The 26,291-nt window shown below is 42.8% G+C and overlaps 1 protein-coding gene across 2 annotated transcripts in view; it reads right to left on the bottom strand.

Annotated features, from left to right (window-relative positions):
* The window catches only part of WDSUB1 (WD repeat, sterile alpha motif and U-box domain containing 1), a gene marked incomplete at its 5' end in the record, with an annotated part of 56,365 nt that extends 30,419 nt beyond the window's left edge, over window positions 1–25,946 (bottom strand). Inside the window, 7 exons of one of the 2 annotated variants that reach the window (XM_082260089.1) lie at window positions 7,591–7,631; window positions 9,851–9,884; window positions 12,595–12,688; window positions 16,948–17,031; window positions 20,759–20,851; window positions 23,203–23,387; window positions 25,549–25,946. In XM_082260089.1, coding sequence (XP_082116215.1) covers window positions 7,591–7,631; window positions 9,851–9,884; window positions 12,595–12,688; window positions 16,948–17,031; window positions 20,759–20,851; window positions 23,203–23,387; window positions 25,549–25,946 — 929 coding nt within the window. The remainder of the gene's footprint in view (window positions 1–7,590; window positions 7,632–9,850; window positions 9,885–12,594; window positions 12,689–16,947; window positions 17,032–20,758; window positions 20,852–23,202; window positions 23,388–25,548) is intronic. The other variant, XM_082260090.1, reaches the window with a different exon arrangement.
* Window positions 25,947–26,291: the final 345 nt, after the last annotated feature.

Here is a 26,291-nt window from a genome sequence, read left to right as displayed (position 1 = left end):
CACTACACAAAACGTGTCAACTGCTCCTGGTTGTAAAGCCCAACTCCAGCCAAATGTTTTTCTCAAATACAGTAGTATGTTAATTTCGTTTTTAATAGAACTTGAAAGAGGTAAACCTCTGAGTTTTTATTGCCATCTGTGCCCCCTCTGTGAAGAATCTAAGTAATTTGCATTATTTTTTAAGCCACGTTGGGGTACTTTAAAAACTAAAACAATTTTTTCATTACAGTGATGTGCTTATTGAACTGGCAATTGCCGTAGCTGAGGGTAATGATTTAAGTAATTTGATATTGCTGCAAAATGACAGTAGTCATTTTGCATTCATCTAAACTGCCATAAAAAAAAAACGGGATTTTTGACTTACCGTAAATTCCTTTTCTCTGAAGTTCATTGACAGATGCAGCTCCATATTCTTCTTGACCATTGGGTTATGCTGCCAACTACAGGAGTAGGGCACTAGGAAGAAAAAAGCTTTACCACGCCTATGGGGCAGTCCCCGCAGGCATACACTAATGCACTCTATCGCCTTCACAGTTTTGTAGCAAGCAGTGTTTAGAAGAAAAAAAACCCCATCCCACTAAAAATTTGAAGGGCGGGTGCTGTGTCTGTCAACGAACTTCAGAGAAAAGGATTTTACAGTAAGTCAAAAATCTGGTTTTCTCTATCGTTCTTCGACGGATCCTGCTCCATATTCTTCTTGACAATTGGGACGTACCAAAGCAGTATTTGCATGAGGGGTAGGAAAACCAACGCAAAGAAAGAACATAATTCCCCAAACTTAGCCAACCAGGTAACATGGAGCTCAACCAGGAACAACTGGAGCTCACCTAGAAACAACATACACCCTCAAAGAGAATATTTCTCTTTTAGACAGCATCCTGCAAAGAGGCATCTGAGGATGCCAACACATCTACCTTGTAGAATTTTGTGAACGTGTGCACCGACGACCAAGTTGCCACCTTGGAAACTTGCATTACTCACGCCTGATGGCGAAAAGCCCAAGAGGTACTCAGCGCCATGGTAGAATGCGCCTTCACAGGGAAAGGTGGAACCTGACCCTTCAGTGAATAAGCCTGTACCACCGTCTGCCTGATCCATCTAGATATGGTCGTAGCAGACGCAGCCAATCCTTTTCGAGGTACTTCGGTGAGGACAAAGAGTGATTTCCTGAAAGATTCAGTAGCCGCCAAATAAACTCTAATCGCCCGAACCACATTCAAAGAATGCAAAGCAATTTCCTTGGGCTTAGGACAGAGTGAAGGTCGCACAATGTCTTCATTCAGATGGAAATCCGAAACCACCTTCGGAATTAATGACTGACAAGGTCGAAGTACCACTTTATCTCTGTGTACTACCAAATAAGGAGACTGGCAAGACAGCGCTGCCAATTCAGATACTCTGTGAGCAGAAGTAATAGCCACCAAAAAGGCAACCTTCTGAGACAGTGTAAGCAGAGGAATGTCCCTAATGTTCTCAAAAGGAGGTTTTTGAAGAACAGATATTACCTAATTAAGATCCCACAGAGGTAGCGGGGACTGTCCCTCTCGGAGGAGCCATATGGTGAACCCCTTGTATAAAAGTGCGAATCAAGGCATGCGTAGCTAAAGGGCATTGGAAAAAAAAAAAACAGCTAAAGCCGACACTTGGCCTTTGATAGTGCTCAAAGCCAACCGCTGTTCAACCCCTTTTTGAAGAAAGGTCAAAATCCTAGCCACCGGAAAAAGCCGAGGATGCACCTCCAGCGATTCACACCATGAGATGTACGATTTCCACGTACGCTCATAGATCTTCCTGGAAGTAGAGTTTCTCGCCTTTAACAGTGTAGGAATCACAGAATCAGAAAGACCTCTATCCTTCAATTCCTGGCTTTAAACAGCCATGCCATTAAAGCCAGCGACTGCAAAGACTGCAGATCTTCCTTGAGAGGAAGTCTCCAAGGAGCATCGGCGACCAACCTTACCAGATCTGCGTACCAGACCAGGCGCAGCCAGTCTGGGGCCACTAGAATGACCGGAATCCCTTACACCTCCATTCTGCGCAGAAGCCTCAGCAGGAGTTTCAGCAGAGGGAACGCATAGATCAGCCGACGCTGACACCAAGGAGTCACCAATGCGTCCGTGGCATTGGCCAGAGGATCCCTTGACCTGGCTACAAACCTCTGAACCTTCTTGTTGAGTCGAGAAGCAAACCGGTCGACATCAGGTGTCTCCCACCAGGCACACAGGAGGTGAAACACCTCCGGGTGTAGGGACCACTCTCCCTGACTCAACACCTGACAACTCAGGTAATCCGCCTGCCAGTTTTCCACACCTGGTATGTGCACTGCAGAAAGGGCTGGAACAGACTTTTCCGCCCATTCCAGGATCTCGGCCACCTCCCGGGTCGCCAAGACACTCTTGGTGTCCCCTTGATGATGTAAGCCACGGCCGTGGTATTGTCAGATTGAATCCGGACCGGACAACCCTGTACACGAGTTGTCCAGTGACTCAGGCAAAGCTTTATCGCTCTGAGTTTAAGAGTACTGATCGGAAGTCTGGACTCTTCTACTGTCCAGGACCCCTGGACACAGAGCTTCCCCAGCACTCCTCCACAGCCGGACAGGCTGGCGTTTGTGGTTACCACAGTCCAATACAGTGGAAGGAAGGACTTGCCCTGGCATAGTGCTAACGAATGAAACCACCATAATAGGGCAGTCCTTGTGTTGTGACTCAACCAAATCATAGTGTCCAAGAACTTCGGATCTTTGTTCCATTTGACAAGAATCTCCCTTTGTAATGGTCTCGTGTGGAACTGAGCAAACGGAACTGCCTCGAAGGTTGACACCATCAGACCCAAGGCCCGCATTCAAGTCCGCAGAGAGGACAGATTGCTGGCTAACAGCAAATGTATCGCCCCCTGCAACTTTTGCAGCTTGTTCGGGGGAAGAAAAACCCTCGCCGAAGCGGAGTCCAGAGTCAGGTCCAGATAATCCAGTCTTAAGGATGGTATCAGGGCAGATTTTGTGAAATTGATGTTCCAACTGAATTCTTGCAGAGTCCGTACAGTAATTGTCAAATCGCCCAACAGGGCTGAATGTGAACTGGTGTAGAATGTGTTGATCAACTCATTCAGGGAGGATCGAAACAACCTGTCCCCTGTAAAGGGAAGGTCAGAAAGAGCCTGGTCCGCAGACCAGCTATTTAGCCACACCATGCATCTAATAGCAATCCCCGCCACAGAAACTCTGGCTACCAGTGGAGCCGCATCACATATATACAGAAGGGCTTGAACCATTTGGTCTGTGAGCTCTATCAGGCTCAGTGAGAGCTGCTCAGTTTCTAATTTTCAGCAGTCAGCAGCTTCGCCCATTCTGTGATGGTCTGTGACCACAAAGACCGGTTTTAGTATGGAGCCCGCTAACACATGCAAATGGCAGGACAGAGACTCAATCCATCTATCCACGGGGTCTATAAATACCGGGGAGTCTTCCAACGGGACCACAGTAGACTTGTTTAGTCTGGAAACCGGATGATCCACCTTTGGTGACACGATCCACCTAGTGGAATCCCCACCTGAGAAGGGGGTAACACCTTTTTAAATGCTTAGGCACCACTAACATTTGTTTTATGAGCCCCTACTATTCATTGACAATGTTGTAAAAAAGTTACGGACAAGGAAACACCTTTCCCGACTTCTGGGATTTGCGGGTGCCTAAAGAAGCCTGCGCCCTTGACGCTGTAGAATCATCACCATTTTTAATGTTTCCTGCACTGACACAATAAGTGCCTCCACCAGCACGCTTTCCCGTGTGGCAGTTGACGAGGATACATCCTCCTCTCCATCAGAATGCGAAGACACAGATCAACCAGGATAGTATGTGTCCGTGGCGGCCACATCTACCTCAGAATCTGAGGATACTATAGAGGCAGGTGAAGGCATAGGGCGCTTTCAGTTAGCAGCATTTTTTCAATTAAATCCACTTTTGACACCAGGCTTTCCAAAACTGCTGTAAAAGCAGACAGGCGTTGCGACCCGAAAATGATCTGACACAAGGAACAGAAAAACACCTGGGTCATGCCCAGAGCTTCAAGAAAATGGCTGCCCCATGCATTCCTATGGGGGAACTACCAAAACATGGCCACCCATGCATTCAAATGAGAACTTTTTTGCATTGATGCAGAGCAAAAAACTACAGCGAAATGGCGGCCCTCGCGGCGCACCATGCAGTCTCCAGGACGCCCCAGGGGGGTCATCAGACAGTGGCATCGGCGGACTGCCCCATAGGCGTGGTAAAGCTTTTTCCTGCCTAGTGTCCTACTCCTGTAGGGGGCAGCATAACCCAATGGTCAAGAAGAATATGGAGCTGCGTCTGTCAATGAACGATAGAGAAAGTTACTTTTAAAGCTTGGCTCTCAGCACTATTAATGAGGCCCGTTCACTGCATGTAATGGCAGAACTGTCAAGGTTATCATATGGCTTTTTTTTTTTTTCAATAAATAAAGTTATGTAATCACCACGTCAGCGCGGTCAAAGAGAGGGTTAGGATTACCTTAAAGATTAGGGTAAGTTCTAAAACTAGGATTAGTCTTAGCATTTTAATTTGGCCCAAACACAGGTCCAAGATATTTAAATTTGTTTTTCTAACCTTTAGAAGCCATTTAAAGCCCCTTGCACGCTTAAAAATCACCTTCATTTCACCTTCTTCATTGTCTGCTGAAATGACAACATTTCAGTAAAGTGGCATCCCCCAAATTCGCTCAGCACTAGTTATTTCTCATGATATTGTACATCAGTGATTCCTATATGGGGATTCAGAGAGAAAATTTCTATTCTGTTGCCTTAGAAATAAGTATATATATATATATATATATATATATATGTGTGTGTATGTATGTATGTATGTATGTGTGTATATATATATATATATATATATATATAATATATTAGATATATAATTTTTTTTTTGATCCTTTATTTGTTTTTAAGTCATACAGGGATCATCGGGGCCTGCAAGCTCACACAAACAACAAGGGGCATGGTACACATACAGAAATAAATTCAACATTAGAATCACTGCAGACAGACCAACATACTGCATAGTGTAATGCATGAAAAAAAAAAAAGATATAAAGTCTATCAAAACAGTAGCAGTATAGTTTCTTTTGCCCAAAGACCCCTGGCGTGCTTATATCCTGTATAACTTTTGCAGTATGAACGGAAAAAAGAGAAAAAACCGAGAGAAAGGAAAGGTAAAAGGAGGAAGGAAGGAGCCAGGGAAGAGGAAAGAAATAAAGAAATTTAGGTTCTTACCCTAAAAAGGTGTTTGTTACCCAAACAAAAAAAGAAAAATAGATCCGTTTCCCTAAAGCATGAATAACAGCACAGTGCTTGTGCTGTGTAATTTGGCCCCCTGTATAACCTGAAATACCTGGCTGATCCTGCCTGGTTCTGCCCTCCCCTCTGTAAACTGACCAAGGTTTATCATTGCTTCTGAGCCCTGACACCGTGGTCAGTTTACGTGCCTCAGTCATCCGCAGCTCTCCTCTCTGCTCTCCCCTATCCTCTCCACCCTCCCTCCCTGCCTGTCAGCTCAAGATACTGCCCGCCCCTCAGCTCCTGCTGCTATAAAAAACGATATTATATTTATACCATACCATCTGGTATATGCGTCCCAGTGCCTGTGTATAAAAACATTTTCTTCCCTATATCGCGTGACTCCTCGGCTCTCTGCTTCTCTACTCCCAGCTGAGGTCAGTGGGAGTTCTCGGCCCCTCCCGCTATAGCTGTCAGCCGGGGAGAAGAGAGCCGAGGAGTCATGTGGGTGCCAGGAGATGCTCTGATATAAGGTAGAAAATCAGCATATTTTTTGTAAACAGCACAGGCACTGGGACACATATAGTTTTATAACAGATGGGATGGTATAAATATAAAATAGTGGCTTAACCACTTTAAGGAAAGGAAAAAAGTGAATTTGCTGCCTGAGTAGAGCTGGCTCAAGAAAGTCTGTTAGGGGAAATATTTTATTTTTTATTATTTTAAGATATGTTTTAGTATTTCAAGTTATTTTTCATAGGCGTACGCATGAGGTGTGCCCGGGCACATGCTAATCACCCTGCGTGCAACATCCAGTGCTAATTCCCTGCCCACCGCTCGCTACTGTCACTCACATACACAGAAATTTGGCTTATGTGTGTACAAGTGACAGGCTCCATGGGAAAAGCCTGAGGGTTGCAGGGGTCACAATGGTGACTCCACCGATGCTCCCCTGTCACATATTCTCCCCTGTCACATTGTATCATCCCTGCTACTGACCCACATGTGGAGCTACCTCATTAATAGACTACTGGAGCGGTCCCGTCTGTGACCCTCCTTCTCCCCGCACTTCACCCATGTCTTCCGCTAAATCCTCATCCACATCTCTCATGGCACTTGCACTGGCTTCTGGTTGCCATGGTGACAACTCACTTTGAGTCCGGGGATGCAAATGTAGCTCATAGATTGCCAGGTCTAGGCAGACAAGCCTGAGTAATTGGGCCGGAGATGCTGCAGACCTGATGAAGGGGTAAGAGATGGTTCTGACTACTGCCCCATCCACACTGACTGTCTGACACTGTCTACCCGTTGGGGTAATCATAGAAGTTTGAGGGCAGGATGCAAAAATAACACAGGATAATATACCCCAGGGGTAATCATAGGGGTATAAGGGGTACATACACAGGCAGAGCTTGAGGGGTTCCAATAGTGACCTTGTCAATGTTCCAGGGGGCCTGTGCAGCTTCCCTGTCACATTACATCATCCCCGCTACTGACCCATGGCACTCTTCCACCTCTATGGAGGGAGGTTCTGTGTGGTGCGTGACCCTCTCCCATCACAGTTCTAAGGGCGCACGGCACTTTCCACCTGTACAGTGGATGAAATGTTTCAACACTGGGCCCACACCTCACTCTGCTGGGTTCTGACCTTTCTATGTCAGCTGTGTTTTATTGGGGCATGTGTGGAGACATGACCCTGCCCATGCTCCAGGGGACCCAAGCAGCCTCTTTGTCACAATAGGAGATATATATATATATATATATATATATATATATATAATACACGCACACACCCTAATAAATAGGCTGCATACAACTATGATACTTCTAAATATATATAAAGTAAATACACTTTGTCAAGTTTCAGTGACAGTTTTTACACAACTAATTGTGTCAACCTGCTGCTGTGAACAAGTCATATAGTTTAAATCATGAATTCTATGCTCACAATTACTCTATTACCTCCTTCAACCACATTCTAGGTTTACCTCCTCCATTCGCTATTTAAGCTCTGATGGAGGGGGGCTTCTGGAGTCCACAAAATGAATTGCACTATATTATACATGCAAGAACCCAATGATTTTGGTCCCCAGAAATCATAGGTGGCCCTCAGACTTTTTGTCCTTTAGATTCAGTCTGAAGTATCTCTCTGTGTGTCTTTCATTCATAGGGCTGTCTAAAGATGGGCACTGTACTCTCCAGCACAATTATAAATTCTGTTTGGATCCAAAGTCTCCCATCTACACAAAATGACCGCATGACTGGAGAAAGAAGTTTATCACAACATATGGTACTTACCGTGTATGATGTGTCAGGATGTGCAGGATGCTACCAGTTTTCTAAGAAACAATCAGATAATATTAGGATGGAACCTTAATTGCATGCATGTAAAATAAAATGTCACAACCTCTTAGCAATATGGTTTTATATTTACTGTATTTAAATGGCCACATATATGCATGCATGTTAGGCATCTAAAAGGATCTATAAGAAACTCCTTTTACAGTGTGCCCCTTAAAAGTAAAACTACACTACGGTCAGTGGAACGGGTCGAGGTAAGGGACTGAGTAAAGGACGTGGGTTTTGGTGTCTTATACTGCCAGTGGGAAGTCATCCTTAAAGTGGCCATTTCCAGCCATTTCTGGGTTTAATAAAAGTCAGCAGCTACAAAAAGTGTAGCTGCTGACTACTAATAAACACACACTCACCTGTCCCAGGATCCAGCGATGTGGTCGCCCGAAGCCTCACTCCTCTCCCTCTCCATTAGCAGTGCCAGCATCACTATGGTGGGCACTGCGCGTCCTGATTGGCCGGGCAACCTTCTGGGACCTCTGACGGGAGAGGAGAGCTTCCACTCAGGGCGCCATGGTGCTCCGAGCGAAAGTGGGAGCTGGGTACCTGTCAAAACTAGGTACCTGCTCCCCCCCTCCCCCCCCCCAAAAAAAAAAGACATACCAATTAAGGCATGTAAGGGGGTCAGCACAGTACTTAAAGCAGAAGTTCCACTTTTGGCTGGAACTCTGCTTCAAAAGTATAACTAATGGCAAAACGTTTATTAGTTTTGGATAGAGTAGAGTAGAGAGGGATTAGAACGGGATTCTATTACTGTCTGTGACCCCATTAGGGAAATTCACCCTCTCTACTTGTCTTCTTTGCCTTTATCACAGAGTGAATGTGAAAGAAAATCCCAAAATTTTGGGTTGTCTGACAAGGAACAGATGGTCAATCTTCCAATGAGGACACTAATAATTCTTGTGATCTTGATGGCCACCAGCGATATCCTCAATTTGGAGGGATTTCCTCTCACTTCCTATTTAGGTTATGGGGCAGAAGGGAAATCTCCCCAATGGGACACAGATGGCAAAAAAAAAAAAAACCTGACAGGTTATAAAGTCTCCTTACTTAATCCAAAACAAAAATAAAATGCCTTTAGTTCTACTTTAAAATGTCATCTGCATACATTTAACACTTAACTCTACTGCATCCAGACAGAACTACTTGCAAAGATTTGGAAGCAGTCACGGTGGGAGTTTAGCAGTTCAGTGTGTACCACCCTCCCAGATAGGCTGCTAGATAGGATAGGCAAATTTAGTTTGGTGGCTCTGCTATGATCAGCAAAACAGCAAGTGATTGCTTTGGTCTGCTCAGGGCTCTACAGGCTGCAAGTTTGAATGATTCCCCCAGTTTTTTGGAGGCTTCCAGAATACAGTGGGTGGGAGAATCAGATGGGCAGCCTGAATATTTATGCAGCCCCAGCCAATCCCTGGGGATAGATGCCCAGATGGTGGCTGGGAGAGTGTATAAATAGTTTGGAACCTGGGAGAGATGCATTTTTCCCCAGGAGGAGAAGTTCCCAGTCAGAAGGGCTGCTGCCTTTCCTGGCAGTCCAGCTGAAGATTCTGCTTCTCATCGAGTTCCCAGCTGAGCATACCCGGGGGGGGGGGGGGGGGGCTATCCTAATGCAAATTCCTTTTGGACCTAAGCAAAAGGGTTTTCATTGAGGAAACTGTCACCTGAGTCTGGAAGGGAAGGAGGCATTCAAGTCCCAGGGGCACAGAGTACAGACCTGGGATAGGGATCCTAGTGAATGTTGCTGCTGTTAACCCCTAGTGCACTAAGTTGAAATGCTTCCCTGGCCAGGAACATTGCTAATAGTGTCCAAGTGCGGTCCACTTCATGTCCTACTGCTCAAAGGACTGTGCTAGGAAGTAGCTGCTAAGGGTAAAGTGTCCTCACTCAGTTTAGTGTTCTGGATTATCCCAAAGCTTCCCTAAGCCCCCTTCAAATTATTCTGCAATAATCTTTAAAAAGGCAACTCCTAGACAGTTTTTTGAGCCAGAGGAGTGAATGTTGCTGTTTGCCTGGCTGCCACTGCACAAAAGGGAGAAGAACCTGGGACACAATTCAGCCGCTCTTGCTGGGGTAATGTTACAAGTGGAATTAAAAAAGCACAGAGGTGTCAGTGACATTCTGCACTCACTTCCCCCCATCTCCACTAATCCACCATTGGTAGGGTTGCCCTTTGACAATAATGGAACTTACAAATCATAATACTTACGGTGGAAAAAATTATAACAGATTTGTCCACAGACCTAGAAAACAAATATATGAGCAATTCACTTTTAAAGGGTAACTCTACTTTCATTAGGGAAAAAAAAAATAGCAAAAAAATAAAAATAAAAAAATATATATATGTCTATACAATCGCAACTCAAGTCATATTGTAATTGAATGTGAATAAAATGAACTTTCCTTTTCCATCTGCAGCTCTGTAATTTTCTGCAAAATACAATGCAATATGGCTTCCTAGAGCCATTCTGTACACATGAATGTGTACAGAACGTCTCTCAGATATGCTATTTCCTGCTTGTTTGATTGGCTCACCGATTTTCTCAGAAATCTACACTAAGATACAAGTCAGACTTCAGGCATCCCCTGCAACAAAAATGTAATTTTTGGTAAGATACTCCCAACAGGTAATCAGATCTAAAGGAATGCAGACCCAGCAGCTTTCCTCGTTGGAGCCCTGCAGGTGCAGCAGCTAATGATCAATCGATCATTATGAAACTACTCCCATACAGATTTACTTTCCACATGGACACAGACAACAAAAGGTAGTAATCCGCAACAAATCCTTGTAATGTACATTAAGCACCTAGAGGCAAATCATTTTTTTTCTCAACAAAAGTTGAGTTCTTCTTTAAGGTCTCGTGCACATGGACAGGGGGGGGGGGGAGACCTGACACTTATAGAGGTATTTTTCCTTTTTTATGCCTCTGAATGCAGCTCTATTTTAGCCATTGGTGTTGATTTACTAAAGGCAAATATACGGTTCACTGTGAGTGCAGTTGCTCTAGATCTGCAGGGAAGTTCTGAAATGAAGGGAAGCTCTGCAGAGTCCTATTATTAAAAAGGATTTATATAGCGCCAACAGTTTGCACAGCGCTTTATAACGTTAGGGCAAACAGTACAGTTACAATACAACTTAACACTGGAGGAATCAGAGAGCTCTGCTCAACCTCCTAGGTAGGTGCTAGTGAGAGAGTATAGTTTTTGGCTCTGTCTGCCTATCAGAGGAGCAGCAGGCAAATCTATATTGTTCTCTGCCTACCAGAGAGCAGGATCTGTGAGTTAGGTGTGCTCTGTGTTATTCATTGGGTCTAGATAGTGTTTCACACTGGTCCAATAGGGAGGCATGTTGGACAGTGGGAGGAAACCTGACCAATGGGTGCACAGGCTTTGATAAAGTCCAGTGATTGACAGAGACCGGGTGTCTCAGTGCATTATGGGACACTGTATAAAAGCCAGGAGCACATGTGCTGCAAGGTCTTTGGCTGGAGAGCAGAGTCCCGGAGGGAGGGTGGCAGCTGCCTCCTCCTCTGTAGCAATGGCACGTGGCCCCAGGAGGTCATCCTGAGGGCCAGAGGAATGGAACTGAACCCAGAGGTCCAGGAGTTGACTGAGTGGGGAGACACTGGAGACCCTAGAAAAACAGTATCATGAGTACAGGGGATCGTGTCCAGGGACCTGACCTGAGGGGGGGGGGGGCACCCCAAAAGTTGAAAAGTCAGTGGAAAGGTGTCAGCAGTCCAGAAAGAGGATACTAAGGAGAATGACCCGAAGAGAAATGTAGTTCACCAAGTCTTCTGGCAAGAGACTTAAAACTAAATCTACCTAAGTGGCAAGGATCAGCATTCTGGCTGCATCATCAGATAGGAGTCCTCGCAACTTATGAATAGTTAATTTGGAGTATCCCACTATTCCCTTCTCCCATCCCTATTTAAAATAAGACACCAAAAACAACTACATAACCCTGGACTGATCATTGACTGAGCCAAGTATTAAATTGAGAACGGCAGTGTTGCTAACAGTAACCCAGGGAACCCAAAAGTGTGGTATCCAGCAGTCCTCCAGGGGCAGTGCTACACTTACAATCTAAAATCTAAATTTCTATCATCCAATCATATGCAAGCAGATTATTGAGTATTCTTTGTAAAGTGAAGCTTTACCTTATTTAATAAGCTCTGGAGCAAATACACTTGCAGCGCGCAGTATTTTTGACTTTAGTCAAAAAACAATGTGTTCGTGCACATTGTGGGGTTTAGATTCACATTTTCAGGGGCATAAGATTAAAAAAAAGAATTCTCCAAGCCTTTGTTTGGAGAAGAGCTTATTGGCATAATATACACATATACATGTATAGGCATGCAAAAACATTCATTCTTATGGCTACAATGAACAAATAATCTAGCCAATAGAATGAGTTTAAGCACATACTAATATTGATGATTCTGCAAGCCAGGGTATCTCTGCTCCTTCTATCAGTGTATAGTATGCAAACTATTTATGAAGTCTAATGAAAATCACACATGTTGACGATTCAGAAGGAAATATTTCACACCAGCCACTCCACCCCCACTGCTTTCTACTGGAAACAGAGGGCAAGAGGCTGCAGTCTTATCCAGAGTCCTTTCAAAAACCCTGCTGAACCAGGAAATTAGATTTGTATAAAACGGATTCAAATATGTTCTGCTGGTAAAAAAAAGAATGATGGAAAAACTCCAGCACAACGCAAAGACAAAGTCTGCAGATTCCTGGTTGTAGCAATTTAAACAATGTTTTCCTAAATATAATTATCCAGACTAATGTCTTGTTTATTCTTCCTTACTGTTTTTTCATGGCATTCCCAGCAAATGACGACATGACTTGATAAAACAGTACACATGCATAGTATAATGGGAATGATCAATTGTTTGCAGCCCTCTAGTGTCACTTTTGGAGAATTACAATAACAATGATTACCCGGAGACGATGATCTGACCATCACTGGAAAAGGCACAGGACAGGACAGGGGCTGTGTGTCCACTCAGTGTCAGTTTGCATCGCATTTCCAAACCTATAAAAAGTAAAGAAAAATCTATAGCAATGCTTATGTTAACAGAAAAAAAAAAGAACAGAACCTCAACAAGTGTAGGATTATTGTGAAATTAGAAGCCTTCTTTAATACTTCGACCTGTTATAGTACATAGAAAACCTAATGAACTTCCCTTATTTTGCTCCCTTTTGGTTTGTCACATTTACTATTAAAAGGGTTTTGTTAGGTCTTTCTGAGAAGTTAAAAAAAAAAAAAAAAAATGTTGATCCTACCAGAAATCCTGTGCTGTCCTGTGTACTCTGCAGTGTTATCTCAAGCAGTCACCGCTGTCCAGTCCAACTCACGGGTGACAACACTGCTCATTCACTGATACAGTAGAGTGAGTGAGCGATGTCACCCTGGGTAAAGTAGTGTGTTGCTGGCAGGATCAACAGGTGAAATGAAAAAAACAAATGCAGGCCACCACATCTCAAGACAGATGAGCTGCAAGATATTACATTTTTGTTCTTGGGTTTAGGTACGCTGTGTATTTTTGAAACACTCACTCCATCAATCCAGTCATATTTAAATTTTGAGTCCATACCCGTGACCTAACTTCTTACAACTGTGAGGGAATTCAGCAGCCTGATCGCTCTCTACTTTGTTTATGCCGCCCCCCCCCCACAGCCACCAACCACACAAGGGCATTATAGTTGTTTCAAAGTTGTATTCCAGGTATTAAAAACCCAATAACAGAAATGTAATCTATTGAAGCTTACCAAACCAATTAAATTGTGCTGCATTAGTTATCTTTTTTATGCTTTTTTCCCTTATTTCCACCAGGTGATCTGGTCAGTATCACACTTTCTGTCTTAGGCTCAGCTCACACTACTGCAATACGCTTTTAAAGCAATTTTTAGTGTGATTATGTAGTGCAACTTTTAATGCGACTTTGGATGTGGTGAGCAGATTCTAAGAGTTTAATTTATGTGAACGGGCACCATTAAAAAAACAAAAACAAAAATTTGATTTCTCTTATCATGCAGAAATCGCACAGGTGTGACCCAGCACTTAAAGTGGAGTTCCAGCCTCAAAACAAAATTTTGCCATCTGCTTGCTCTAAGTAACCTGAAAAAGAATTGGATAATCACAATTTTTTTTTTTGGTTTACTTACCTTTTTTTAAAGAAAATATACTTACCTTCCTTCTACTTCCTCCCTCTGTGGCCGTGGCCCGCTCTGTGACTTCCTCCTGGGAGCCGAACGTCATTGCTCCCAGGAGTCAATGCGCCTGCACCGGCCCTGCTCGTCCCTTCCGGTGAAGGCGCGTCATTTACTGCTAAATAGCTTCTGGGCATGCCCAGAAGCTGTGCAGGGATGACGCGCCTGCACCGGAAGGGACGAGCAGGGCATTCTGGGACTCCTACGTCACCGAAGAGGACACAGAAGAGGACGCTCCGGCTTCAGCTGTCCACACCTGAAATGGCAGTGCTGGACAAGACATTTTCAAGGTAAGTATTTCTTCTAAAAGGTAAGTGAAACAGTGGACAGTTAAGAGGCTATCATTGCTGAAATGCACTAGCCCTGACTGTCCCGGGGGTATTTTTATCTAAATTATTTTTTTCAGGCCAGAACTCCGCTTTAAGGTGGCTCCTCTATCTGGATGGAGACACCCTTGGTCTCGGGAGACAGTAGTGTTAGACTAGCAGATTTAGAGGAACAAAAAAATTAAAGCTGAACATTTTTTAAGCAGTTCCAGCAGACAGTGTTTTTCCTTTCTGGAATAAAGATTTTAAAGAAATAAAAGCTGACAATTGTAAGCACCCCTGTCAGCAGTAAATGATTTGTCTCAACTGAGTTTTTTTACCAAGAGGTTGAACTCAGTGGACAGTTTGGTTTGTTACAGGAAATTAAAAGTTAAGACGTACTGGCAGGATCAACATAAAGGATAAAAAGACTACAAAAAATAAAAATGAATGCAGCCACCACATTTAAAGTTATGAACTATGGCAAAGCTTTTTTTCACATTGGATAGAGTAAGGGAGGGCTCTAACTCCTGCCAGTTTATATTGCCTTTGTCTCTCACTGGGGAGATTTCCCTTCACCTCCCATCCCATAAGCAAAACTGGAAGTGTAATTCCCTTCCTCCAAATACCTTCAAAATGAGGAAATTCCTGGTGACATCTCAAAATGTAGGATTTTCTTTCACTTTTGGTAAACATGGCTAATAGGACAAATAGGTAGGGTGAATCTCCCTAACAGACACAGACCGCAATAAAAACCTAAAGGGTGTTCTAGGGGTCATATCGAGTGGACCAGGAGTTGGTCTGCATGGTTCCCCTATCACAGAATTGCCATCATTAGTCAATCATGGTGTTCACATAGAATACCACTATACTTAATGCTGTAAGAAATTTAGCAACAATAGAAACTGAGAGAAACCAAAGCTACAGGATCAGAATGCTGCTAGCAAAATTGGGTATTACATTGTGATTATATGGAATTAAAAGGGTCAGTCCTCCCAAAAATTAAATTTCACTTTTTGGTAGATGCAGTAAAGAAAACAAAAATACATTTCTTCTATCTATTGGTCTCTTGGGGAATCTATTGATTAGATGCATTAGAGTTATCAGGTCTACCCACTTGTCATCACCATTACAAAGAGATCCAATTCTCACTGTCGGATTATTTATTTTATATAATGGAGAGTGGACCTGTAGGAGCTGGAACTTGCAAACGTGGGCAAGAAAACCCAAGCTCTCATGTGAGTTGGGAAATCTGGAAGTTAAATCTTGCTGTAGGAATATCCAACAGATCTAATAAGCAAGGGGAGGATGCAGCCCACCAGGCTTTACCTACACCCAAAATATTTTTCGGTTGGACTGATCCTTTAATTCAGCAACCTTTCCATCAATCCTGTTTAATTTATTCATAAATGATCTAGAGGAGGGGATATCGAGCAAAATCTCAGTATTTGCGGATGATACTAAACTAAGCTTGCCAATATCTTCTGGGCAGGATGTGGAAACCTTACAAGCGGACCTGAACATTATGGGGTGGGCAACTACATGGCAGATGAGGTTCAATGTTGAAAAATGTAAAGTAATGCACCTGGGTGCCAGAAACCAGAAAGCAAGCTACTCACTGGGGGGGGGGGGGGCTCTTGGTGAGTCTAGGATGGAAAAGGACCTGGGGGTACTGGTAGACAACAGGCTTGGCAGTGGCATGCAATGAGCTGCTGCAAGCAAAGCCAACAGAATACTGGGATGTATAAAAAAGGGGATTCACTCCAGAAATAAAGAGATTATTCTCCCACTCTACAAGACTCTGGTCCGGCCACATCTGGAGTATGCTGTCCAGTTCTGGGCACCGGTCCTCAGGAACGATGTGCTGGAACTGGAGAAAGTCCAGAGAAGGGCAACAAAAATAATTAGGGGAATGGAGGACATCAGCTATGAGGAAAGACTACAAGCACTGAACTTATTCTCTCTGGAGAAGAGACGATTGAGGGGGGATATGATATCAATGTACAAATACTGTACTGGCGACCCTAGCATAAGGAACAAACTATTCAGAGAAAGGAAATACAATAAGACACGTGGCCACTCACTAAGACTAGAGGAAAGGCGGTTTAACCTTAAAATACGCAGGGGGTTCTTCACTGTGAGAGCGGAAAGGATGTGGAATTCTCTTCCGCAAACAGTCGTATCAGCAGGGAGCATTGATAGTTTCAAAAAACTATTAGATGGGCACCTTAAAGACCACAACATACAGGGGTATACAATATGTGGTTAACAGTAGACACACACACACACATAGGTTGAACTGGATGGACTGATGTCTTTTTTCAACCTCACTAACTATGTAACTATGTATCAATTTGGATGGGAGTAGCTCATGTATGATGGCAATTTCATGTTTTCTTTTCAGGAAAAGGGAAGGATCAGCACCATTCGCAAGCAGGAAAGCTTCAAAAACAAACCTCAGGGACAACCAGAAACCCAATTTAATCACCCTGTACTTGACCCATTCCTAATCTGATGGAAGAAATGTAAGGTAAGGTAGCTTTGAGTTTATGAATTGCCTTCAATTAGTAAGTAAATTCATAGGCCAGAATGCTTACTGTTATAATCAGGATCTAATTAGAAATGATAAGGAGAGTTCTGGAGGTTATTTCTAAGTTGATTCACTGATCTGATAATTTGATCCATTCATTGCTTAGTTAGAAATAGATTTCACTTTTAATTTGGTACTATTCATTTTTAGCATCAAAAAACAGAGAAGCATCAATATATATTATACCCGTTTTTGAATAACCTGGCGTGTGTACTTTTCTTAGTGGTGCCTTTTTTGGGTTGTTTCTGACGTTCTGGTATTGCTGGGTCACTGTGGAAACAATATGGTATGAGAAAACGATCCACTGAAATGCTGCAGTCTGAATGCCAGAATGTACACTGATACCTCTAGGCCCTAGAAGATAATAATTAGTATTCTAAAGGCTCAGTCCCATTTATGTTCAATCTATGTTTGTGGGGTACAGAGTGCCTAGTATAGTCATACAACTTGGGGGTTTGTTTCAAAGTCTATTAGTTAAGGAAGCAAAGTAAACCCAACAGATTTGTGGGGGGGGGGGGGTGGAATCCCATTTCTTCAGGGTTTAGGCGAATTCTTGCAGTAAGGTACAGACTGAGCACATTGCACAAGGTGACAAATAGGGAGATTTACTAAAAATGAAGTGTGCAAAATCTGGTACCACTGTGCATGGTAGCCAATCAGCTTCTAACTTCAGCTTGTTCAATTGAGCTTTGACAAATGAAAACCTGAAAGCGGATTGGTTTCTATGCACAGTTGCACTAGATTTTGCATTCTCCAGTTTTAGTAAATCAACCCCAAACTGTCAATACCATTTATGTTAATAATTTCCATCTGTACTAGGTGCTCTCCACAACAAAACCATTAAAGGAATATCTGATGAACAGCATCTCTATCATTATCAGAATGACAAAAACATGGTCCTTATGAACCACATTATCCGTATGGGTTCATCCTAAACAAGGGAAACAACTGAGGAGGAATAAATATTGGCCAACGCTTGTCCAGCATTACCATATGTCTACTAAATTACCTTTCATGGACAGTTCATTGTTCTGGGACCAACCAAGGTATACAAAATATTAATCTCATTCAAACCAAAGCAATCACTGCAAAAAAGCATTATTAAAGCTGAAACTATAACTTTACTGCCCAACAACAACAAACTTGCCTGTTATGTGCCAAAAAAAATAAAAAAATGGTCTGAAGGACCACTCCTGGCCCTTAAGAGGGCCATACACCGCTCAAAATTCAGCTGGTCATATTGGCAGTCCCTGCTTGTCAGATGATGATCGTTTGATCGACTTCTCTTGAACAAACAAGCTGAAAATTGACATGATGGGTTTAGTATAGTTCTTTGTGTACTTTCTAGCCACAGCGGGGTGTCTTTGCCCACCTCGCCTCCAGGCCAGCGGCTGTGTGTTGTGAATGGTAAGAAGGAGAGGGGAGCAGAGATGGGACTGTAGCACTGGGGTCTATGAGACCTGCAGCGCTTACATCCAGAAAGTACAGGGGGAGCTGGGCACCGGTCAGCCATTACATTGTGACCACTGACAGGTGAAAGTGAATAACATTGATTATCTTGTTACAATGGCACCTGAAAAAGTCAGATATATTAGGCAGCAAGTGAATATATTGTCCCTAAAGTTATGTGTTAAAAGCGGAAAAAATGAGCAGGTGTAAGAATTTGACTGACTTTGACTAGGGCAAAATTGTAATGGTTAAATGACTGTTTCTGAGCAGCTCCAAAACTGTAGCTCTTATGAAATGTTCCTGGTTTGCAGTGGTCAGGACCTACCGAAGTGGTCCAAGAAAGGAAAACCAGTGACAGCAGCAGACTGGTCAGGGTGCCCATGCTGACCCGCATCCACAGCCAAAAGCTCCTACAATGGGCATGGTAGCATCAGAACTAGACCACAGAGCAATGGAACAAGGTGGCCTGGTCTGATGAATTCAGGAATGGTTTGAGGAACACGACAACGAGTCTGAGGTGTTGATTTGGCCTCCAAATTCATCAAATCTCAATCCAATCAAGCATCTGGGGGATGTGCTTGAAAAACAAGTCCGACCCATGGAGGCCCCACCTCAAAACTTACAGGACTTAAAGGATTAGCTACTGCCAGATACCACAGCATACTTTCAGAGGTCTAGTGTCCATGCCTCAACAGGTTATGGTGAATGGTCATAATGTTGTCTGATTGGTGTATAGGTATGCCTGCATGACAGTGAGCTGCGAGGAACAAAAATATTTGCCTGCTGGAAACATGTAAAAGGTAACTGTGCCTGGAGATGGGCTTTAAAACGGAGCGTATACAGGTATACAGTTACCACGTCAAAATACTCTGCTGATGTGCACACAAAACTATTTGGCCTCTCTGACCCAGATGTAGAATTCACAAATGTGTTCTGTAGGCCACAAAGATTCTTCCAATTGTATGCTCAGACCTTTCCTACGTGACATGTTTATCCACAAATCATTTTTTCAAAGAAACAAAAATACATATTTTGTAGATACCCTTGTTTTATTTTATACCATTTTTGGTCATAGGACAAGCTTTTTGGAATTTTTTTTGTACACATTTGTATTCTTAGTTTTTAGGAATAGAATGGTTATAAATATGTTGTTTGTGACCGTGTAAAGGATTTAGTAAGCACGCCTGAATTTTTGTTTGATGTTTTTTCATGGTGTTTTTCACAGTTACAAAGCAGCATTTACTATCATTTTGATTCCATTACTAAGGGGTGTTGATAAACAGTGCAGAGTTTAATATCATATTCAATAAACTTTTTGTCAGCTGCATTCCCTTTTTCGCTGCCCCCGCATTACTTGTGTCCCTCCTTGTGCCTGCCGCTGTCCCCCACCTCTGTGTGCCTCTGATCTTCCACCCAGGCTCTCCCCTCCACCACTGCATGCTTCAGATCCCACACCCCTTTCCCCACTTCCCATCAGCACCTGCCTAGGGGAGACAATAAAACATTCAGAACTCTGAGTAGGGATCCCACGTTTACTGACCCTTTAAACGCACACAGGAATGATCAGCTGTAAACACTCCTGAGTTCATTCATAATGGAGGTAAAATGTTTACGATCTCCTGTTTGCGAATTAACACAATAGCACTCTGCGTAAAACAGGGATCCTCAAATTATGGCCCTCCAGTTGTTCAGGAACTACAGTTCCCATCACGCCTAGTCATGTCTGTGAATGTCAAAGTTTTACAATGCCTCATGGGATGTGTAGTTCTGCAACAGCTGGAGGGTGCAGGGCTACAGAGGAGGAGATTGCACTGCCATGCACCAATACACAGAGGGCATATTCACACTAGCTGTTATGGTGCACTTTGCACTGCAGTGTACTGTTACAGTGCATCGAAGTGCCTGATCTTTTTCTTTAAAAAAAAAAAAACCTTAAATATTAAATTCATTCATTCTTATGCACGACAGGAAATTGCAACACATTGCTGTGCATTGTAATGTGATATGTTGTATGCCTGCGTCATTTAATTGCCATGCACGTCAATGCAACACACACGACGCTGCAGATTGGGTGTTACTGCTGCACAGATGTGAGGCCAGCCTGCACATTTTTAGCATAAATAATTTTTTGCAGTTGTGTACCATTCAATTGTCCATTTCACAAAAAGGCACAATTTAAAATGTGCAAATATTTGTTATTTATTAACTCACTACAGTTTTATCCTTCGGATTTATGGAATATAACTCAGATTCTGATACCTGAATTATATGCAAAACTGCAAAATGGTCTGATTTTTAATTTTTGAATTACTCCCAGGCATAAAGGGATCTAGAGATATCCATCTGATAGTCAAGGTCATGGCCTCAAACCCACAGAATCCACTACTAGATCCAATGGCCTAGCAGTAGCAGGTCTGGGTAGGTTTGGTACCTAGTCTTGTGACTGGAGAGTGTGTGCTATCCTCTGCTGTCCTGACATGTTTGTGTGCTGTCCACATACACATATGGTACACTGTACACAGACAAGGCTGGAAAACAAAACACTTACCTTTCTCAACACTATATGAAACCAACCAGAGTCGAATCTCATAGTCCTGACCACAAGAGACCATCTGAAAACACTCAGTGTCACGTTCGCCGTCTGATGAAGAAAAAAAGAAAATGCGTTTAAATTTATAGGACGACATCCAATTGCCACTTTGTAATTTAGCCGCACCAATATATGGTCCATGCAATACAGAGCAAAAGTATACATCCTCAAAGGCACTAATGAAAAACTTACAAATAAATGCAATATGGCAATGCAAAAAACAATAAAAGACGTGAATATTACAGAAACCAATTACTACAAACTGATCAATGACAGATTAATTCTGATTGGCAGCTATGCACTTTGTTCTTTCCCTGATCAGGGGTTTAGCTACACATTAGATTTTCAATTGTTTGGCAGCATAGGTACAACTCAATTAGGATTTTGCATGTTCTCCGTGTGCTTGTGTGGCTTTTCTCCTGGATACTCCAGTTTCCTCCCACACTCTGGAGACATGCTGGTAGGTTAATTGGCTTCTGTCTAAACTTGGCCCTGGTATGTGTATGCATAAATGTGAGATAGGGACCTTAGATTGTATTCTACATAAGGGTAGGGACTGATGTGAATGTACAGTATTTAAAGCAATGTGTAAATTGCTGGCACTATACAAATACCTGTAATAAATACACTGCTTCATTTAAAACACAGATGCCAATAGTGTGTCAAATGAGAATTTTGTTAAAGGGTTTTAAGATTAGAGTAATAGACCTAGAGCTTCCCAAATATGTGTTGTGCTTATACTTCATGCTATGAATCTAGGAACTTGTGGTAGGGTCCTTATTAGCTTCAGCTTGTATAAGAGCAGTGTGAACAGCAAGCTATGACAAAGCATTTGCAGAGCTTTCAGCAAGCTTTGCTGAAAATTTTAAAGTACCATTTAGCTCCAGTTTGTAAATGGTGAACACAGATCCTAATGGGACTGTTGATTGCCAATTTAAGCAAGCTGCTAGCAGCCTTCAGCAGGCTTTCAACAAGCTTCAAGAAGTGCTGAAGTCTGCTAGAAGCTTGCTTAAAGTGGCAATCAACACTCCCATTAGGATCTCTGTGTGTGCAGACAGCCAGGGCCAGGAAGGTTGTACATAGTTACAGAGTTACATAGTAGTTGAGGTTGAAAAAAGACAATAGTCCATCCAGTTCAACCTGTGTAGGTGTGTGTGGCCATAATCATTTCACATACACCTGAATGTTTTGATCCTTGAGATGTATGTCCAAGAGTCTTTTAAAAGTAGCCATACTCCCCGCAGTTACTACCATTTCTGAAAGAGAATTCCACAATCTTCTAGCCCTTACTGTAGAGAACCCCCTGCGTAGGCTGTGCCTAAAACGCTTCTCCCCTAATTGCATTGTATGTCCTCGTGTCCTCATGCATTCCTTGCGACTAAATAGTTATTTTTCTATGTTGCTATCACCGTTGAGGTATTTGTAAATCGCATTCATGTCCCCTTTCAAGCGTCTTCTCTCCAGGGAGAATAAATCAAGCGCTTGTAAGCGCTCTTCATAATCAAGGTCCTCCAATCCCCTAATTAGTTTAGTTGCCCTTCTCTGGACTCTCTCCAGCTCCAACACATCTCTACTGAGGACTGGCGACCAGAACTGGACAGAATACTCCAGATGCGGTTGGACCAATGTTTTATAAAGTGGTAGGATTATAGATTTATCTCTAGAATACATCCCCTTCCCTATGCATGGTAATATATTCTGCTGGCTTTGGCAGCTGCAGCTTGACATTGCATGCTATTGCTAAGTCTATATTCTAAGACACCCAGATCTTTCTCCATTTTTGATTCCCCCAGAGGTTCCCCCCCTAAAGAGTATTGTGCTTTTATGTTTTTAGTCCCCAAGTGCAAAACCTTACACTTCTCCACATTAAACCTCATTTGCCATGTAGTTGCCCACTCTGTTATTTTGTTCAGGTCATTCTGTAAGATTTCTGCCTCACAATGTGAAGTTATTGCCCTGCTTAATTTTGTGTCATCTGAAAAAACTGAGATTGAGCTAATGATCCCATCCTCAATGCTATTTATGAATAAATTGAACAAAATTGGTACCAGGACTGAGCCTTGGGGGACCCCACCTACCACCCCAGACCAGTCTGAGTATGCGTTATTTATTAAGCTAAGACGGGTTCAGAAGTAGTTGCACATGGAGCGGTCACCTGTGGTTAGGGACAGATGATTGTCCGCTGGACATAAGCTGCTTCATTCCAAGGGCGATCACCTGTCCCTAACCACAGATAATCGCTCCCCACGTTCAGCCTGTCATTGCTTTGTACCGGCCTCCCAGCTGCAGCTGTCCACACACATCTAGGCTTTCAGCGGCAGTTTTATGCATAGAAACATGCATTTAGCTGTGTAAATCAGGCCTAACATACAATACAATCTCCGAACAGATACAACACTAACCAGTTACTGTCTGTGAGGAGAAGTCGCAGCAGGTTACACCCAAGTCATGTGCCTTCTCGTTGTACAAACATCGCATGTTCTCATCCCAGGCTGTTATATCACCTGATGAGGAGCCTGTGATAAATAGATTTCCTCCAGGGGCAAAGGCACAGGCCACCAGGGAACCATCCTTCACCAGGCCTGATCTGGAGACAAGAAAGGAAGGAAAGGCTTAAACATTCCAGTTCACATAATGCCAGGTTTGTATAAGAAATAGAGAAGTAATAGGAGTCGGAGCTGCCATTGCCATCTATATCAGAACAACAATTTGCCCTTAAAGCAAGGTATACATTGAAGTGAGTCTTAACACAAAACTTTTTTTTTTTTTTTTAGTTTTAGATAGAGTGGGAAAAGATTAGAACCCCTGTCAAGTTTTACTGCTATCTGGAGGTCTGTTAGAGATTTCTAGTGACTGTTTTGGTAAACCTTTTACCAGATAGGAAGTAACAGAAAATCTGCACCAGGGTGACAGACAATAAAAATCTATAGTAAAAAAGGCAGCACCCGAATCCTTAACCCTTACTGCTGCTATCTAATTGAGGGACTTCAATCAACATAAAATAATAAAGAAGACAGCGCTGTATGAGGGTCTGTAAAAAATATGTGCTACTATGTGATATATCCCTATTGAACCCTAGTGATGTCTAAACAATCTTACAATGTTGCTAATAATCAAGAAAAAATTGTGTATCATAAATTAAAGAGGACATAATCATTCCACATTCCAATGTGCAAATCCTGTGAAAATGTGTATCAAAAATATAAAGATGAAAAAGTTTTAAAATCATAAATGTGTCAAGTTTAATTTATGATACAAATTTTTTCTTGATTATTACCAACATTGTAAGGTTGTTTAAGACACCACAAGACAGAAGGGCATCTAACACAGTGTTAATTGGCTCCTGCATATTTGCAGCAAGGTCCTCTCAATATGGCACCATTAGGTAGTGTGTGTGTGTATGAGTGCACTGTGTGAGAAGCTGCTTTGGTGTCCAGACAACATTGTCCTTTTCAGTGGTGTGAGTGGTAAGTTTGAGTGGTAAATTGTTTTCTCTCTAGTGTACATAAAATGTATTTTCAATAAAGCTTTGTTTGTATAAGCTGCTTGGTCCATCATATGACTCCCTTCATGGGTTTCTTTTCAACTATTTAAAGCGGAGTTCCGGCCTATTTTGCAACTTTAGTGATTCCTGGAGTGATCACTATGCTGATCAACTGTTGGGCATTTTAAATTTTTTTCGGGGGTCCCTTACCTTATTTTCAGGGCATTTTTGATTGTAATTCCTCCTTCTCCCCCCTCTGTGGCCACGGCCACCGACATCACTTCCGCCTTTGCATTGCATCCTGGGAGCTGTTTGTCATCACTCCCAGGAGGCTGGAATCAGGAATAACTACCAGAACACTCCCTGGAATCAGGAAGAAGGACACAGCAGATTACACTGCGGCTTCAGATGCCCACATCCAAGATGGCTGCGCCCAGACAGCGTTTTTAAAAGTAAGATTTTGACTAAAATCCAATACTGTACACCTTGTAAGTATGAGAATAGCGGTTCTGTAAAGGGCGATGGATTAGTATTATAGGGGTATTTTAGTTAGAAAAAGGTATTTGAGGCTGGAACTCCGCTTTAATCTGGATGCAATACTTACCTCTCCTCCGAGGTACCTTGTCGGCATCTTCTACCCGGCTTCTTCCGTGTGCCAGGCTGCAGCCTTCTTCGTTGGCCAGCCCAAGATGACGTGACTCCTGCGCATGTGCAGGAATTCAGTCATCTCGGCACATAGGATCTGGGCCGGAATGTAGACTGAGCTGAATGCATGCAGCTCAGTGTATGGAGGACTGCAAGCAGGCAGGTAGGTTTATTTTATTGCAGAAGAGACATTCCATGCCTCTTCTGCAATAAAAAGCTGCCTGCTCACAGTTTTAAAAATGGAGGCTTTAGTTCCACTTTAACGACAAGTGGTGTCGTCCACCTGGCTGTGCTGTGTGATATGGCTGTATAGATCAATCAATAGAAGTAGACAAAAATATAAGTCATTTGGTGGCTAAAACAGCCACCTTTTGTGTATTTCATCTTTTTATCAGTTTGCTTGGAGTTCAGCTTTAACTCCACCTAGTAAATACTATCTGGATGCAAACATGCCAACAGTTCCCATAATACAGTTATAACTCCTCTTCATGCTGTTATGAATGCCATCTCTCACAAGCTATTGCACATTGATAAATGCCACGTGAAAACTGCTATAAAAAAGGACAGCATGCATATATTCCAAAAAAATAATGAAGAATAATGCTCAAAGAAGTTTTACCTGTAAAATTTCATCAGCGGTACATTCCACAAAACTACAGATCCGTCAGCCGCGCCAGACACTAAGTACATGGAGCTGGGTGAGAACCTGCATACCCTAACAGGGCTGGAATTTGGTTGTTCCAGAGAAGCCAAAACCTGCCCATTACACATATTCCAGAGGATGGTCCGGCCATCCGTAGAACAGGAAGCCAACATAGTCTGATTAGGAGAGAAACAGCAGCAGTGAACAGCATATGTATGTCCTCGGAGGGGAGAGAAGGACACCTCATTATAGTCATTTAGGGAATACACCCGGATTGTTTTATCCAAGGAGCACGTCGCCAAGAGGGAGTCTGAGAAGGCACAACTGTTGACGTCATCTATGTGGTCAGACAGCGTCCGAATAAACTCCACCATCGTAATCAGCCTACAACAGAAAACACATTGTGTTAATTAAAAACCACAATCATCCAACATTAGATCTAGACTCTAGGCAGATATAAAAGACACAATCTAATACACCTTAGTAATTAGTAACACAATTTTACATGTATTTTTCAATGCAAACAGTGTAGGTACCTTAATTTGACCCAAGTATCACCTGCTTGCAGTCCCTCTACAGCAGAGCTAGAATGTGAGAGGACGAAGCAGCACAAGGATGCAATCAGCTCATGTGTGGACAAAAAGCATGCTGGCAGGAAGAGAAAGAAGAGAAGAGCTGTGCTACTTTTCACTGTCCAGTCACAGGCTGGAGAAGATCCA

This window comes from Pelophylax lessonae (genome assembly GCF_965119305.1).
Source record: "Pelophylax lessonae genome assembly, chromosome: 6".
Taxonomy (NCBI): Eukaryota; Metazoa; Chordata; class Amphibia; order Anura; family Ranidae; genus Pelophylax; species Pelophylax lessonae.
Note: the sequence above shows the minus strand (reverse complement) of the source record. Positions and strands in the feature narration are given on the sequence as shown.